This window comes from Solea solea, chromosome 1 (assembly GCF_958295425.1).
Source record: "Solea solea chromosome 1, fSolSol10.1, whole genome shotgun sequence".
Classification (NCBI taxonomy): Eukaryota; Metazoa; Chordata; class Actinopteri; order Pleuronectiformes; family Soleidae; genus Solea; species Solea solea.
The window spans coordinates 13865110-13880454 of record NC_081134.1 but is presented as its reverse complement, the minus strand read 5'-3'; the positions used below and the strand labels follow the sequence as shown (position 1 = coordinate 13880454).

Genomic DNA, 15345 nt, shown 5'->3' with positions numbered 1-15345 from the left:
TGCAGCAAAAGCCAGAGCTCACAGATTGAAAATGACCTAAGTTTAATTAGCTGTGTGTGAGAATGTGTGTAATCAGCTCCCTTTCCTTTTTTGGGGATGGCTTGTAAGAGTCCATGTGTCCGGAAAGCAAGTGTTCATGAGGAGCGGGTAGAATCTGTTCAGAAATGAGACTGTGGCAGATCACATGACTAGTCTGGTAAGGGCACTGTTATTCTTTTTGCCCCAATAGTCTCATGGCTGTCTCATAATTGTCCTGTCCTGAGAGCTTTTTGAAACAGGCTCTCATCACAGATGAACTGGATGTAAAGGTCTTTGTTTTGATTAATATGATCATCTCTTCCCTTTGATTCCGCTCTGACTGGCACCCATACAGAGCTCTGACAATTATCCGATTATTAGATGTGGTTGGAATAGTGGACAAAAAAGCCAAAAGGGCAAAGGCCACCTTTCATCCAACTCCAGGGTCGGTTAATTATTTTTTTGGAGTGGTCTGTTCATGGAGCTGTCATGGTCCCTGTTTCTGGAGGCTTGGCCCCTGAGGCAGTCCAAGGCTGTAATTACGCCTGAGCGATGTGGAGGACGGCGAAAGAGAGAGAAAGAGAGAGAGGGAGAGAGAGAGAGAGAGAGAGAGAGAGAGAGGAGCTCTCAGCACTCAGCCTGACGGATTGCAGAGCGCTCGGAAGTGGGCTGAGAGTGGCGCCGCTCACTTTGGGCCCCGAATCACCCCCCACCCCCCCGCCACTGCACCCCCAAGACTGTATCACTTCCTTAGTCTGTATAACTTCTTGTACACACACCTTTGAACGTGTAATCACATATGCATGCACACATTTCCTCAGCTGCAGAACATACAGTCTGATTTTTCTCAAACCTTGTTATTTAAAGCTGCAGTGCGTCACTATGGGGGGGATTTTAGTTTAGTAGCCTCTGTTTGGTTGTCATGAACGGAGACATTATTGCACCGTACCTTTTTGCTACGTCCTTCATGTGAACATTTTTTTCAGACCTGACTGAGGGAGTGTTTGTGTATATATGCAGTACCAGCAGCGCAGGGTTTGGTGGGGAGAAGAAGCAGCAGAATTGAATTTTGACCCTTCTGTTACCATCCTGTCATCGCCGACAGGATTTGCCATGCGTACTTCTCATTATCGTAACTCCTAGACTGTTATATCGCGATATCTAGAAAATTCCAAAACTATGGACTGCCGATCTGTCCAGGGTGTCAGCTGAGATTGGCGTAGCACCCCGTGCGACCTTCATGTGGAGGATAAAGAAGTAGAAGACGGATGGATACTGGAAAGCAGAGAAATAGAGATTTGCGCCCATATACTTGTCATTATGGTAGTTCTCAGGACTACCATAATTGATCCTCAGGATAGAACGGCCGTCCAATCACAGACCAGGTTCACCAGCGCGCCACACGTTTGTGACGTCAGCTTCTCAGCACCGTATTCCTAAATGGTTAAATAACTGCCAGACAGAGAGGGTTGTGTAGAGCTGATGGGCTTAATCAGTAGTGTGTGAGATTTGATAGTGGTTTGGTAAAGGAGATTTGTATATAACAAGACATACCATACAGTTTTTTTTAACACGGAAAGCATACTTGTATTGGGCTTAATTCTACATATCGTTTTGCTTTTGATCCCCAGTGACGGTGTAAAACAATTTAAATACAATCCAAACAGACATTAATAGGTGTCATTTATTCTCTCACGGTCATGCCTCATTTCCTCACTGACACAGACACGCCATCACTCATCGTGAACAAAGACAAAATTGCAGCTGGTAGACAATGAGATATCAGACAGGCCCTACAATGCTCCATTTATTTTATAAGTGATGGTGGTCTGTGCTTTCAAGGTGTGGCCTGGTGCTGAAATGGAGAGAAAAGACGGACTGTGTTCAACATGATAGCCGACAGGTTCTCCCAACCCTGACAACTTCATCTGATTTGCCTTCTACCATGTCAGTATGCAAGTCACATTACTTTTATCTTTTTTTTTTTGCCCGTTATTTAATCCATATTTGATATTATTGAATAAAGTGGAAGACGTCAAAGGGGAGAAAAGAGTAAATGTAAGGGATCTACTCAACATACTGTACATGCATGCTGTGTCATTTAAGATCATTTCACTGCTTCCTGCTAAAATCACAGTCCCTTTACAGCAGTGATTCCCGCTCGCGTTGCATTTGACTGTACCTGCAGATTGTTTATTAAATAAGAAAAGATTGTTAAGTAGCTCAACTAATTTGAAACGTAACGAAGAAACAAATTCCAATTAATCTTTGGCATATTTATGGTAACAGTATCAAATTACTGAATGCATGCATGTCCAGACAACTGGAAATTGAAATCTTCTTCTGGAAGGATCAAAATAACTTTAATTCTTGTGTGAAAAATATTTACATTTATGTCCAATAACACACCAAAATTCAGTATAAGAACATCATGTGGAACATGATGAAGGTGTTATTGATTTAACGCGGCTGTGTCGCACCAAACTGTCACTTGTGACGAAACATGAACCAGCAAGCACTTGACCCCGTGGCTTATTGTTCGTAGTTTAAACGTCACCATAACTGTGATCTCCTGAGTATCTTAAGCGTGCAACCTCTAGAGGTCACATGTTAGTGCAGTCAGGACAGCGATATATCACTGGGACACATGCAATTTTAAGTTATGTATTTATTTTAGAATTCTGCAGAATAATCTAATCTAATAATGCCTTCATATCCATATACACAGAGGTGGAAAGAGTACTGAAATACTCTACTCAAGTAAAAGTACCACTACTTTGATCCAATTAAGTACCAAATGTCACTTAGTAACTTTTTTAACAAGGTTCTTTCTTGTGTCGTGCAAAAAGAACAAGCAGACACAAATCTCACATGAATTGTTTTTAATTAAATGCAAAAGTGAAAGTGCTGACAAAATAAAAATGTATCAGTCAAAATAGGTCAAAGGTCACAAAAGCTTTAACTTTCTCCCTCACTCAGGGACCTTAATTAACGCCAGGTCACCTTTAATTAAGGCCACTCATTTATGTGATTTAAAATATAGTGAAGTACAGTACCTCCAAAAACAACAACATACTTAAGTAAAATGACTTTAAAAAGTACAAGTTCACAAAAAAAACCTTCTTAATTACAGCCACGTGAGTGAATGTCATTCCTTACTTTCCACCTCTGCGTATATACATATACATAACATCTCCTCGTTTGACCCGACATGAGCTTTGGCCTAATATGAGAGCTCAGTTTATCTCACAGTGCGTGTTGTGGTTTCATGGTCTGGTGAAAGCTAAACAGGGGCCTCAAATTGTGCAGCCATCCCAGAATGCACTTTCTATTTTTGCTCCCCAACCTTTGTTGTGCCTCGGAGGAAAAAGATGAGCCCTGCCCCTCTAATTAAGTGGTCCTTAAAAATTCTGCAGAGCTTTTAGAGAGGGGGTTGCTCGTGGACTGAGGGTGCGCTCTGTCCGCTTGATAAACAAGATTGGCCTCAGTCGTGTAAAGCGGCGGCATTTTACGGGCAAGTTGGTTATTGTACTGCATGTGACAGGCTTTATATTAGACACAATAGGTGTGATTATGTTGCAGATACTCATCAGTAGTGGTGGTGTTTTCCCCTTTACATAGGTCTCCCATATTAATGATATGCTTGGTAAAAAAAAAAAAGTAAATATTGAGACATGTAAATCAAACTTGAAGGAGAGTTAGTGCAGTATCTCCACTGTAGCTCTCTCATGGTTTCACACACTGTTATTACCTGTGTGAAATACTGTCTCTTCTGACAGCTTTTGCTCTGTATTCCAATGATGTTGCTTGGTTTTTCTGGACTTTCCCCAGATTCTTTTAGTCCGAGGCCACCGCGCACTAAATAACAGAGGAGGATGGGCTCTGGGCTCTGTGCAGTTGCCACACCTGGGCCCTCACTTCCTTCCTGCCCACCCCGGGAATTCTTCACTTTCACTACCTGCAGGGGGGACAGTGGAGGGGGTGGGGTGGGGTTAGTCCTGTCCCATTATACCTTTCCTCCCTCTTAAGCTTGGCTGTGCAATTGTATCCCCTCTCGGCACCATTACAGTAGCTTGTCCTGGCTTGTGTGGAGGCATGGCTCCTCTTTTACTTCACTTCAGAGACAGTGGACATGTGTTGTGTGGTGGATAAGTGCGAGTACACAGCCACAGACGAATGAAAATGCACTGTATGCATGTGCCAAAAACACAGGTATCACACACACACACACACTATTACCAGTTCACCTAAGGGAAAAAAGTGGAAAACAAACTATATTACAAACCATTCCTCTCATGTGCAGGTTTTGTGTTGGTAGTGACCTCTGCTGGCTGCAAACTCAACTGCAACTCTTCCCTTCTCTTCAGTGACAGTACATGCACTTTTCTGCTATGCACTGTGAGGTCATTGCTACTGATGAAGGACAATTAAGCTGGAAAACTTCCCAGGATTTAAGAAAAATGTGAGGCCTGAGTCTTAATTCGCCAAGCCAAGCATTGTTCAAATAACGAAGCAATTGCAAAAACATAAACAAAATGACCGAAAATAACTATTAGTATGAAAGTATATAATAGAATTTTAGATGAGAAGCTGTAGCCATACAAAACTAGATTCATATGCTATTAGAGAGAGCGCAAAATCCAAAAAACAACTGTTCAACATTCACTTTTAGATTATAAATGTTTTCTTTTGTTTATTTACAGGACACATAAAAAAAAGAAAAGAAGCAACATCAATATACAAATAACACCGTTCACATGATGCTTGTTATAAACAGAGGCACAGTACTGTGTGAGATAAGTATGAGGTACAGATAATAAAGTCATGGAAATGATAAACAATGGATGAATATAAACAGAGCTTTATTGTGGTGAAAGGTCCCTCTCTGGATAAAATGGCTGCCTAAAAAGGAATGTGTGTTTTTGTCATCGTCTCATATACAATAGCAATTCAATGGGTTATTAAACGTTTGTGTCTTTCTCGCAGAGAAAGTACAGCGTCATTTGTATACGTCATTGACAGATGACTGACTGAATATGTCAAATACTTAATGTGTGCAACTCTAACACGGGGCCGCTTTCTTTCATCTTACTTCTCCTCCAGAGCTCGCTCAGTGTAACGGTCAGTATTTATGACACTGAGTTACTTTAGTACACGTTATTTTTTTAATAGAATTTGGCAGATGTGAGCGGAATCTTGAACACAACGTACTGGTGTGTATTTAAACCAACTTCTGTCAATATATATTAGCAATAAAATATGTTTCTATGGTTCACTCGCGCGCGCGCACACACACACACACACATAAACTGGCAGCTTTGATGAGTTATCATATAAACAAACATCGACGAAAACGATTCAACAACTTCAGAGACGCCATGTACATGCTGCACATGTACAGAAGGCCTTGGTTTCGACAATAAAGTAATAATAATTGCATAGATAAAATAAGTTTATAAAGTCCAAACACAACATTTTGATATACTTCCTTTGCACATTTTAACCCCCGAGACTAAATGTTGCATGCTATACAAATGAGATGTAATGACTACAACTTTACAGAATGTAAATAGCTTAAATGATTATTTTTTTGGGGGGGGGCGGGGTTAAATATAAGAAAAACAGTAACATGCAAACAAAGGATTTTCTTGATTTGTCCATACAAAAAAAATTATATACATGACTAAGAAAAGCAGCTTTTACGTATGTACTTGAAATATGATGGAAATGAAAAGTATATCTTGCTGTATGAGACGTTACAGTTCATCAGATCAGTAGAAAATTATAACATACTGTATTTCACGTGATTTTGACGTTATCTAACGTATTTGGCTAATTTACAGTTCATTTAGATTTTTTACCTTAAAAGGATAATGCCATAATGCTGGTAGGTGATAACAGTGTAAGTATAATATCCAGTTAACATCCAGGTCACGTCATCATCTTCGGTCCAAACATCGTGTCCCTTGTTCAGTCTTTGCTCAGCATTTATTTGTTGTTCAGGCTCTTAGCCTGCGATCCGCCGAGTCTCTACTTAATCTTGTGTGAACTGATCATCACCTTAGAGACGAAGTTGACGATGGCGCTTGCGGGCTGCTCGGGATCGTGCTCGGCAAACAGGTGACAAATGTTGTCCATGGAAGTGCCGCTCTTCCTCGCCACGAAGCCAAAGATCCTGCAAAGAGTAGAGCAGTGTAATTGAGAGCCTCAAACTAAGCCAAGTCCCTTTTAAAAAAAATAACAGTTCAGAAGATGTTTCTACCTCTTCACTCATAGATAATGTCCATTTCATTTTAATGGCAACAAAAACATTATTTATTATCTATAATAACACTGTGAAAACTGAGTCCGACACAACACACAACACAGTAAAGTCTGAAGAGAGTGAAGAGCGCTGCCTACTTTCTGAAGCATTCATTTACTTACTTTGCAGAGGTACAGCCATCTTTCTTCCACCTATGTTTAGTGAGAAAAAAGGATACATGAGAATTTGCTTTATTTCCATGGGTTGATTTGTTGATATTCCTTTGCTTATGTCATTTCTTGCTCAGGCTGTAATTTTCCTAAGAAACATTTTGTCATGCCACGCCTTCTTGGGAGTAATAACAGGTTTGTGCACCAATATCCATGACTAACACTCAGTGACATGTGCTCGCAGACTTTAAATACTCACTTTCTGTCTTGAGGGTCCAACGCACAGAATATGACCGTATTGACATTGTAATGCCTCCTGAAGAAGAGCCTAAAAAAGAGACAGAATTATGGTTATTGTGATAAGTGGACCTCTTCTCGTACTGCGAGTGTGGTGTAATTGTGTGTTTGCAGCGTACTTCCTCTGGTTGTCAGTGAGGGTGATTCCCTGGGAGGAAACTTTGAAATGGACCACAGTGGACGTTGGTGGAGGGTTGGAGCTCAGTGTCATACTCGTGGCCTTCTGTACGGCCTGGACGCCTGTCAGGGACTCCATCTCCACTGATCCCAAGAACCACACGTTACAGGCTGCATGGGCACACAGATTCAAATTACACTCAGTTTACACCAGCTCAGTATAAATAACTGAAGTGTCTATAGTTATTACTTACAAATAATAATAATCATTTTATTAGCACAATTCTTTAAAAGGAGACTCAATGGCACTTTACTTTTAATGACAGACCAGCTTATACAGTTTTCAGTTTCAAATAAAATTAAAAACAGTAATGTTAACAGTAGACAAAAAATTAGTTTTTCATCTTTTTATGTGTATTTGAGTCAAAGTTATGATTAATTTTAAACGGAGAGTAGTGTTAACTGTAGAGAAGTCACAAAATAGACTGTTTTTTATATAGCTTTTGTTCATAATAAACAAGCCGAGCGAACTTTGAGCTGTGACATATTTCCAAATTTCACAAATTCAATTCGATTTTGAAAATCAACGTGTTTACAAATGAGAAATTATAGTAATTGAATGTGATTGCCTATAGGTTGAGCGGAAAAAAGCATATAAGACACTATAATGCGCATTCTTCTAGCCCGGTGTTTCCCCACCCTGGTCCTCGGGGAACACTGCCCTGCATGTTTTAGAGGTCGCCCATGCTTCAACACACCTGATTCAAATGAGCAGCTCGTCATCAAGCGCTGCAGAAGCCTGATAACGAGCCATTCATTTGAATCAGGTGTGTTGTAGCAGGGCGACCTCTAAAACATGCAGGGCAGTGTTCCCTGAGGACCAGAGTTGGGAAACCCTGTGTATGTTTTAACATAGTATAGGGAAAAAAAGCAGGTCTCAGGGTTAAACTAGGACAGTGACAGTGCATTACAGAGCTGTTGGGAGACATGGGAGTAACCTCTGTGACATAACAGACAACATCAGTTCATAACAACAGCAGGAGAAAATAACTCAAATGTGAGTACGCATCCATTTCCAAACGTGTCTACAAGGACTGTGCCAGTATTTAAGTACAGTGCCATCACTGGTTTGTCATGATGACAATATCTATGAGTGACGTTGAATGCTCACTTACCTGCGCCCTGTTTCAGCAGCTCAGCGGCAGAGTTCATGACCGTTTGTGAATTACTTTCCACAACGTCTTCAAGGGGATCTACGAACAAAAGAAGCATTAACGTCAGTGCTAGTATTTAGTGACAAAGACACACAGCAATGGGCCATAACAAAACAACAGAATAACAAAAACCATTGAATCAATCAAAACATGTGTTGATTCACAACATGATTCAGTGACCTGTTGTCACTCTACAATAGCAGATTTTTAGAATGATCAGCATTAATGTTGAGAAGTGAAAGAAAATTGTTAACAAATACTGTAGAATGTATCACCCCTACTAACAAAATGAATGGGATCTTCCTTTTAAACTGTTTTAACAGTTTGTCGGTATTAATAATATAATCTCTTCAGCAGGCATGCATAGCAAAATCTAAGATGTATTCATTTATTTTATTGTAGACATGACGTTCCCAAAGAAAAGACAACTTTGTGACTGTGTTTTTAAAACTTACCTCTGTCAGGTATAATGAGTTTGCAGGGCAACGCCAGGGGAGTGATAGAGTGTTGGCAGACCAATGCAGTTAAACTTCCTGTAAAGGAACGACATTTACATCAAAGTTATTAAAAAATTAAATTTTAATTAAAAAACTTAAATTGTATTACAGTAAGCAAAGAAATAATAGAACCATATAAAATCAGTTGTTCCGACTGTTTTAATCACATAAACACACCAAATCAACTGCCGTGCACCAGAAGAGGGCAGTGTTGTGCATGAATGCTTGTTCTTTGGCGCAGTGTAGCCAAACTGCCAGCAGATGTCCCTGTTGCGAGGCAACACTGCAAGATGGAAGTTTAAACTGAGCAAGTACTCACCAAAATAGGGCTCATTGGGGCAACCCTTCAATCGAACTCCCTTCTGCGTACACTCAATCAGAAAGTGGCGTACTAGCTCATTGGACATATCACCCCCTGTTGGAAAAAAGGTCAGACAAAGGATAGAGACATAAGTGTTTCCTCACAACCGTATGTGGTCGGTTTCTAACTAAACTGTCCATCCATCTGAAACACCCTACACTTCCTCCGACCTAAATTATAGCTCTGAGCGTTTATCGCAATACGACGTGTAATTTCCCGGCCTGGAAGAGTTACATAAAACATATTAAATCACCACATTCAATCTCTCAGGAGATTAATGGGATTATGATTCAACAGCAGCGCCTCTGAGGGAGCAGGAGGAGTCTCGAGTGAGGAATGTCTGGATACAAAGGCTTGGAGAAAGGCCAGCTCCTTAATGTGGGTTGGGTTTCACACTTTTAAGGAGCCACAATGCCCTGAGCTGAAAGTGGGGAGAAGGACCGTGTCATGATGTCACCACAGGTGCTGTTGGACTGCAGAGGGGTGAATCAAACAAAAGGACAGGTGTGAGTGGGGGATAAAATTAAAGGGTTGAACGCGGTGGTGGGCTGATTGAGGAAGGATATATGGGCATCCTTTGTGTGTTGTTGTTGTTGTTTTTAAGAATATTCCAGTGTGCTTTGTTTACACCTTGGCTGAGATTTAACATTCTCTTGTCCTTTTCTGAAAAGGACAAAAAGTGATGATCCCTTAGTCTTTGTTTTGATGGTGGAACATAGCCAGGTCATTTCTGGGCAAATTCCTTCAGAAGATCATGTTAATAAATCATGATAATAATAATATTTAAAAAAAATAATAAATCCCTTCCCCTACTTCCTGAAACAAACAAACTGAGAATGATTATATCCAAGTAGCTTGTTTTGAAAGCAATCCCTGGACATACAGTTAAGTGGGACAGGGAGCTTCCCAGGAGAAGGCCCTTGGATCAGAGTCAGCTTAAGGACTCAACACACTCTTTGTGAAGGGGGGAAACTTTAGCTGCACATCGAGGACTGCCAATAGGGGTCTGTTTGGCCTCGTCGCAGCGATGCCCAGGAGAGAAACACAGAGTCGGGAGCTCGAAAAACACACAAACGAAGGAGGGGACTCTCATGTTCCACCATGAAGGCGAGTACAGTGGGCTGTAACTGTAGATGGCTTTGTGTGGGATTGTGGGATTTAGGATTCCCATGAACTCCGGTCGACCAATCCCTGATATCATATTTACATACAAATACATATTCAATCTGTATTGTATTCAATTTTGAGAATGGGATGAGAAGCTTGACACCACGCTTGCTGTGTTCCTCTGCTGCTTTCATGTCATTGTGCTAAACAAGACTACCACCGGTTTACCTTCTGCCTTCAAAACAGGTGCCAAAAAAGCAAGAAGGAAATAATCTAATAACACAGTACACCCCATGACCACTTTATTAGGTAAGTGGGGCACTAAATAAAGTGGTGTGCAGCTTGTGTGATCTTCCGCTGCTGTAGCTGCATCTGCTTCCAGGTTCAAGGTATCGTGTGTTCAGAGATGATCTTCTGCTGCCTTTCTATCATTTCAAACTAGTATGAGTGGAAATGCCTTGTTAATGCCAGAGGTCAGAGGAGAATGTCCAGAGAACTTCCACTCCCTGGATATTTTCTCTTTTTTGGACCAGATCCGAAATACTTGCAACAACCAAAGTAACTTGAATCACCTTTCTTCCCGATTCTGATGCTCGTTTTTGAACTTCAACATATTCATCTTGACCACGTCTACTGTACTTGCCTACATTGCATAACAAGTAGTTTGAGCAGGTGTACCTGAATGAAGTGTCCAGTGAGAGAACATGGGTCATTCACATGTCACGTGTCTTACCTTTCTTAGTCTGTTGAAGAACAGAGGGTGGGGGTGTGGCCACTTTCATTGCCAATCCATAGGCTCCTCTGAAGGAGTGGCTGTCCCTCACGATGAAGCAGCCAGGCTCCTTGTCCTTCAAGACTAAAATGGCTGAGGGATGAGAATTAGAATAATGAGGCTACGCTACACTTCTGTATCTTTTTCTTTTATAACTCAGAAGAAAAAGTGGATGCACAAGGCCTACCTTGATCCCTTGAGATGTCTGGCTTATACCAGAATTTTGAAGTGTCCTGCACAAATTTTACAGTCAACTGCTTGTTGGCTAGTACATCTAAAAAAAGAAATAAAACTGTGTTAATTGTATAAAATGATACCAATGGGGCCATGGTTTCTTCATCAGTTCATGGTTTACCTGGCAGAGGCGAGGCTGTGCGCGGTGTCTGAGATGACAGGTCAGGCAAAACATTAGGGAAAGGAATACTGACAGAGCTCCCACTGTGGGGACTTGAGAACCCACTGAGGGCCGGAGAGGCCGTGCCCAACGAATGCTCCCCATCTGACGTCCTCTTCTTTTCAGGCAGAAGTGGGGGCAGCATCTGGGATATCTGTGACTGATTCTGCCCATCCAGGGATGTCAAAATATCCCTGTCCATGCCTCCGTTTCCCAGCAAAGGCAAGCCGGAGTTTGGGCAGCCCGTGCCGTACCCAACGCCAGAGTCATCCTGCTCTCCGAAGCTTTGAGCTTGATTGTGGGTGGGAGCGTAGCGAGCCATGCGGCTTCGCTGACTGCTTCGGGGAGAGCTGTGGGCGTTGGGCGCAGGGTGAATGAGGGGATGGTGCAGTGGAGGGGAATGGTGGCCGTAGTCAAGTGACATGGAGTGCTGCACTGGTTGTCTGGATGAGTTGTAGCTGCTTAGGGAGGAGTGGCGGGTCAGGACAGGATGCTCGGGCCAGGACTGGTCAATGCATGAGCTTGATTTGAGAACAAAAAAAGGTACAAAGGACATTAATATTGTTTCCTCTTTGGTAATATCACAAAAACCCAAGACTATCAGACAGTGATATCACTTTCTACCTGTCTGTCTGTTGAAGGGTCCCAACCATAGAGGCAGAGTGGGTTGTATTTAGCATTCTGTGGCAGCTGATGGAGGAGTCTGGCAAACTTTCAACTCCAACATGGCCAATCATCTCTGAATATTCCCGGGGTTCTGTGTGAGGGCAAGAAAACAAACAGGCGTGTTTATGAACAAAATCGAGACGGTGCTGTTTGTGTTTTAAATCAAATAAACATAAAAAATAAATCTTAAGAAGGAAAGAAAAACAAATAAGATTATATGATATGGGAAATCCACAGCCACAGGAAATGAAAAAGAATTCCTCAGTGAGGAGTTCTGGGTTTTTTCAAGCAGCAAATAATCAATATTTGAGTGAAAATTAGATGAAATCTATCCACATGGCCTTGAACCTGGTCATCAATCTACATTAAACCAATCACCATTTACTGCTGCCACAATCCATAAAGTCAGCAAATCAAATTTGATTGCAGCTAGAAGTTAAAAGCCCTTAACCATAATTATCTAAAAGCTTCATTTTAATCAGTCATAGTCTGGAGCCGCTGTGACAGCCTCAACTCTCGGTGACCATGTTCTAGCTGAGGCTTCACAACCAGGGTTTCTCTGGGTCACTGGAACAAGAACAGAGATTCAGTATCTTCTTGTCCCTGTTTCCATTGTTTGTGTACACGGAGACAAAGTTTTCCTGTGTCATGTTTCTTGGCTTGCTGTAACCACGGAGGCAGGCCTGAATGTGGCTGCGCTGTCCGAGGTAGTTAAGAGACACAGCAGGGGCACAGATCTGCTCCCACAGCCGACAACCTTTTCACATACTGTAGATCTCTATGGAAACCAGCCAATAAGAGGTCAAAGGAGAGTAAAAATTCACGTAAAGGTTGAGTTCATGGATGAATATATGTGGGTTGTCCCCGACATGTGCAATCTGTGACAACACTGATGCAAATACATGCCAAATAAAACATAGTTTACTCAATTCAAACCATCTGTGATGCAACATAAAAGGCAGCAGACAGGCTTCACACCAGTTTTTCCTAAGACGCTTCTGTAAATACGATCAAATAACCAATGAAAAACAACATGAAAAGGATTATTGAGTCCACAAATGCTGCTGCTACAAAGTGCTATAAAGTTTCACATCCAAGAACAATCTTACAGCGAGTGTGCTTTCCACCTCCTCAGATAAACAAAACCAAAAAAACGTTTCACACACACCGAGAAACACAGTTTTAGGGCCCAGTTTTTGAACAAAGAGCAACACTGTTAATGTCTGAAAAGGTTTTCTTCAGGCCGTGACCACACAGCAATTCTCCAGGAACCAAACGAGACCAGTGAGGAATCTCCCCGCTTTAGCATTTATGAGATGTCTTTGTCTCACACCCAGAACCCCCCCGCCCCTCGTGTCAAAGTTGCTAAATGTACACGAACAACAATCTCACCATTTCAAGTAAAGCCGAGGGGACCTCAGATAGCTCTGCTCAAATGAGATAGAGGATACAAACAAGCCATCACAACACCGACATGAAAGAAGACGCCTGCAATTACCTCCCACTCGCTACATCTCACCATCAATCACTACTTTTTAAATGGCTCAGTGGGAAACACAAGTTAATAGAAGGATTGGGGGAAATGCAAAGAGTGTGTGCACCAAGAAAACAGTCAATATGGTTTTTTTCCCTTCATAAAACGTTGGTCAATTGTTTAACTTTCCGTAATAAGGTGTCTCAAATCCATAGAGTTACTGCTGATCTGTATTTTTACTTCACCACACAATGGTGCCATTTCCGCGTTTAAAAAAAATACATACCGGTAATTATATGGAGACTTGTTTTTCTATACAGCTCCACTGTGTCTAATTTTAAACGCTGCTGCTGAGTTCACAAAGAAAGACTATTTTCTTCCCTCAGACTGACTGTCAGGAGTTTCATAACAAAAAACCTACCATGGTCTTGTCTGTAGCCTCCGTACGACTGCAGGCTAGGAGACGGCGTTTGTCTGAGGAGATTGAATTCTGACATATTTTTCACTGCAGACACAAAGGAAACAAGGACTAAATTAACCCCCAAGACAACAAATCACACAAAAACAAAAGGGACATAGTGCGCCTTATATGACATGCATGTGACACAGGATGCATACACTGCTTACCATATGGTGTAGGTGGAGAGATGGGGAAGGCCGGAGTGGGTGGAGCCATGTCACTTCCGGCGTCGACTCTGTTGTCCATATCTGGGCCCTGGGCCCTGACGTCAGCACTGTCACTCCTGTACAACACACGATTCTGTACACACAACCGACATACACATCTATTCAGACAAAGTATATTCAAACTTGTGCACAATTTGTCAACTACTACGCAGTTATATCTGTAAGATGTTGGCAAAGTTATTTATACACATAAATCATGAACATTCGGCAAATTTCTCCAGCGACCCAGTCTTTGGGAACCGCTCCGTTACATACTAGTGTTCACACATGCTGTACTGACCTGGGACTGTGGCAAACAGGGTGAATAGGTCCTCTGGCCCCTGTAGTCCTCTGTCCCACGCCACCCTGAACTACAGAAGCCCGACTGATCCGTGACGTCACTTCCTTGGCGACTCAAAGTCCGCGTGACACCCGCCTGCACCTCACTGGACTGAACACCTGGATACACACAGGTAGACAGCAGCAAGCAGGTCATGAAACGTTAACAGATTTACAAGCATCACTGGTTTCAAGGAAGTAAAGGAAGCACACAAAAAAAAACACAGAGGAAAAATAACAGAGCTGTGAGTTTGGTACAAGTTATTCACCTGGACAAACATAGTTTGGAAACCAATGTCTAGATAATATAATTAAAGCAAATGTCCTCATTTATAGTTCTGCGTTATTGCACTTCAACTCGTTATAGCCGTCTTGCTTTACTAGCACAATGTTGCTGTTACGTCGGTCTGTCTTGACATCAAACCAATCACTTCCTGTGTGCAGTGCAGTCGCCGGATGACACACAATTCTAACACTGCTACACTGCAAACTAGAGCTGCAACTAACGATTATTTTCTCGATTAATAATAAATTATAAGTGATCATTAAACCTTAAAAAATGTTCATCGGTGTTCGTCAAACCTGGAAATGATGTCGCAAATGTCTCGTTTTGTCCACAAACCAAAATGATTAACTTTTAATGATTTCTTTGTTATCCAGAGCAAATAAATTAAGAAAATACTCACATTCAAGAAGCTTAAACAATCGGAAATCTTGTTTTAATCACGAAAAAAGCTTCAAACGAACGATTCTCAAATTAGTTGTCGATTAATTTAACAATCGGTTCCTCGATTAATTGTCTCAGCTTTACTGCAAACACAGAGAACCGTGTGGAGCTGATAGGCAGGATCCGCACTGTGTGAACTTGTGAACTCCCTTGACGATGGCTTGAATGTAAAGAAAGTTACACACTACGCAACTTACATTGACTCATGACTTCTCACTGTAAGACAGTGGGGTCTGAAGCCATTTTTATTTTGTCAGCCCATCCAAGTAAAATGACCACACA

General features: G+C 41.7%; 1 protein-coding gene across 1 annotated transcript in view; it reads right to left on the bottom strand.

Annotated features, from left to right (window-relative positions):
• Window positions 1-4863: 4863 nt before the first annotated feature.
• Window positions 4864-15345, bottom strand: part of LOC131458162 (tensin-3-like) — a 31770-nt gene continuing 21288 nt past the window's right edge. The window contains exons 14-27 of the mRNA XM_058626990.1: window positions 14299-14456; window positions 13959-14091; window positions 13753-13836; window positions 11816-11948; window positions 11153-11712; window positions 10985-11071; window positions 10759-10890; window positions 8877-8972; window positions 8516-8593; window positions 8022-8099; window positions 6849-7017; window positions 6692-6760; window positions 6445-6474; window positions 4864-6193 (exon numbers count right to left, since the gene is read on the bottom strand). Coding sequence (XP_058482973.1) covers window positions 6049-6193; window positions 6445-6474; window positions 6692-6760; window positions 6849-7017; window positions 8022-8099; window positions 8516-8593; window positions 8877-8972; window positions 10759-10890; window positions 10985-11071; window positions 11153-11712; window positions 11816-11948; window positions 13753-13836; window positions 13959-14091; window positions 14299-14456 — 1952 coding nt within the window. The 3' untranslated portion in view covers window positions 4864-6048. The remainder of the gene's footprint in view (window positions 6194-6444; window positions 6475-6691; window positions 6761-6848; window positions 7018-8021; window positions 8100-8515; window positions 8594-8876; window positions 8973-10758; window positions 10891-10984; window positions 11072-11152; window positions 11713-11815; window positions 11949-13752; window positions 13837-13958; window positions 14092-14298; window positions 14457-15345) is intronic.